We start from the raw sequence: 3,025 nt of genomic DNA on the forward strand, positions 1-3,025 counted from the left end.
ACTTGACGGAGCAAACGTAGCAAGTCGTCCGTATTCTCGGCGTATCCCAGCAGGTCATCGAGCCAACCGAGCAGACCGTGCATGAGCATGTCTCCGAACAGCTCGTCCCCAACGCCTTGATAGTACGCCACCGCATCCGACTGGCCAATCAGCACCCGCGTTGGAGTGACAACCCATACCGGCGTCATGAAAGAGTAGTACTCCTGGGAGTTAGGGTGTAAGGCCAGTTGCCAATAACCCTTCATCCAGTCCAGAGTGAAGTACACCGTAGAGCCTTGCAGTACGGACATCGCAACTTCTAAGTTGGGCATCGGCCATGGCATCGGCTCCGTACACGCGTTGATCGGCCTTGAGTCGATCGTCATCCGTAGGTCGCCTGGGTCATTCTTCGGGACGATACGGGGCACGGCGGCCCAACGTGACCGAGTGTTACGGTACACCAAACCGGCTTCTTCAAGCTCACGTACGTGCTTCTCCAAGTACATGGGTCGGTGGGTAACGCCGAAGTCCTGACTTCACTGGAACGGATCCGGGCTTTAGATGCACCTTCAACGGCTCCACCTTGACCGGAGGATCCCGACCGAACTTCAAACGGAATACGTCCTTGAACTCCACCAGTACGTCTTGTAAGCGCCGTACGGACTCTTCATCCATGCCCTGGGAAGGTCCGTACCCCAGTCTGGAGTCGCGCAGCACATCCCTTCGTCGTCGTCGATGTCGTCCACCAACGTCTCTTCCATAAGGAGGGGTAACCCAGCTTCTGCATGACCGGCAGGCCTAAGGTCAGTTCCACGCCGGCCACAGCTCCGTCGACCCATACGCGCAACCCGCTCAACATCAAGGGTCCACATCCGGTCTTGAATTCCAAACTTCCAAAACGGACTTGCTTGGTCACGACGACCGGTCGACTGTCCGCTCCGTACGGCCGTAGGGAAAACGGTCCGATGGTTGTGATCTCTGGTGCAGCACCTGCTGCCAGTAAGGACGACACGAGGCCACCAGATGCCACCGACAAGGCAGCTCCGGAGTCGAGCAACGAAACATTTACGATCAACACACCTTCTACTGTAGCTATCAATTTTGCACGTTCCGTATGTCGGGATCCGTTTTCATTGTGGCCATACGGTGTCCATTTCCACGTTCACCGTCCCTTCGACCACGATTACCGTCGCTCCGTCCACGGCCGAGGGATCGTCCGTGTGCCTTGAGGAGCTTCACTGCTTCCACTTCGGTGATACCCGGGCACTCCCGTACGCGATGGCTCGTAGACTTGAACTTCAGACAGCTGTTCGCTGACGTCAGCCCAGGTGATGCCTGGGGCGTCGTCGCTGTCGCTGGTGCCCGCGGTGTCGACTGAGTCGGAGGCGTACGGAGTCCGTGTGTACCTCCTTGGTTCGTCTTGGGTGGATCCGGCTTCGCAGCGGGCTTCGTATCTTCTTCGTAACCGACGAACCGTTCGTGCCCGATCGCGTACTCCCGCAACCACCGTACGAAACGGTATACGTCCTTCTTCAACGGCTTGTTGCGTGTCAACGCCATCTGCTCAGTCACGGCACGATGGAGCGACACCGACTTGACCGCGTCCGTAATGATCTTGACGATCGCTCGGCTTTCTTCCTTGATCACCCATTCCTGACGGTCGCGACGGATGGCGGCTGCCAGTCCATCCAAGATCTTTCCAATACGTGAGTCGGCATCTTGTACGGACATGTCTAACACGACAGCCGCCTTGATCCGTTTCTTGAGCTTGTCCAGCGCCCGTGGGTCGACGTCATAACCTTGCCGGAACCACGCAACCCATTCGGCTTCCGTCGCTTCATACGGGTCCTTACCCATATCCCACTCAGCAATACGTTGCTTGCTAGCTGGATCGATACATACGTTCACCGGCATAACGAACGGTTTAGTCCCATTAACGGTAAGGGTCGTTGTCTGGCTGATGGACAAGTTGTACGCAGCTATAAACGTACGTCGTTCCTCCTTGGTCGATCCCTTGAACGTCGAATGTTTCGGGAGGGCCGAAGCGTTGAGCAGGTACACGTCCGTCTGGCCCATGTCCGCGTCTTCGTTCTCCGCGGCTGGGCCATCCGTAGGCGCCGTTCTGTCAGGCGCTGGACCGGTCGGCCGTCCGTACGTCCATGACTCGTCCACTGCCACCGGCTGTTGGCGTCCTTGGGGTGATCGGAACAGTCGTCGCACCGTCTCTTGGCTCCGCAGCCTTCCACGGTCTTGGAATCGGCCTTGGAATGCAGATCCGGCCGTCGGACTTGCGGAGCGATCCAAAGGCGATCGATCTTCGCGTTCTTCATCGTGGTCGCTGCCAGGGAGCTCCACGTTCATGGCACGGTCGTTCCCACTCGAGGGGTCTTCCATGCGTTCAGATGCTAGCGTGTCTAAAGACAGCTAAAGAGTACTTTGTTGTCTTGCGCCGGTGTTCACAACCGACGGCTACCGTGTTCACAACGGTGATCTCGATGACAAATCCAAAAGTGAACTTCATTATCAATCATGTCGAAGTTCTTCCTCACAACCAATCATCTGCTACAGTGTACCTCAGCCACTGAATAAACTGTTGTCGACGGGACACGGCGAATTCGCATGTGTCGCAGGTGAAGGATTTAAATTGACGTGGGCGATCGGTAGCGAAGTCGGGGTCGGTCTTGACGAGGCTTTGGAGAACAGTGGAGCTGGGGTGTCCGAGGCGGTTGTACCAAAGATGAAATTGGGCTTCGTAAGATAGGCGTGTGTTAGAGGTGGTGGCAGTAGCCAGTGCGAGTGAAGGCGTCCTGGGTGTTGAGGAAGAGGCGGAGGGGATGTGGTGGTAGTTGGAGAGATGGGAGCGGAGTAGATTGGGGTGGCAACGTTGGAAGTGAGAGACGAGGCTTCGATCAAAGGGAATTTCGAAGTGCCGGGTAAAGAGGAAAGAGGGACGAGGCGTAGGGGTTGGGGGAGAGAGCTTGGTGGTAGGCGGTAATGAGAAATGTACAGCCTTGCTTGATGGAGATTTGAAAATAGTGTGTGTAGG

The 3,025-nt window shown here is 56.5% G+C and overlaps 1 protein-coding gene across 1 annotated transcript; it reads right to left on the reverse strand.

Annotated features, from left to right (window-relative positions):
* Positions 1-646: 646 nt before the first annotated feature.
* Positions 647-2,373, reverse strand: H257_12078 (hypothetical protein; the record flags this gene model as incomplete). Its single annotated transcript, XM_009839188.1, has 2 exons — positions 647-1,062; positions 1,167-2,373. The coding sequence occupies 2 exons, from the start codon at positions 2,371-2,373 to the stop codon at positions 647-649; spliced, it is 1,623 nt and encodes a 540-aa protein (XP_009837490.1).
* Positions 2,374-3,025: the final 652 nt, after the last annotated feature.

This window comes from Aphanomyces astaci (genome assembly GCF_000520075.1).
Source record: "Aphanomyces astaci strain APO3 unplaced genomic scaffold supercont1.38, whole genome shotgun sequence".
NCBI lineage: Eukaryota > Oomycota > Saprolegniomycetes > Saprolegniales > Verrucalvaceae > Aphanomyces > Aphanomyces astaci.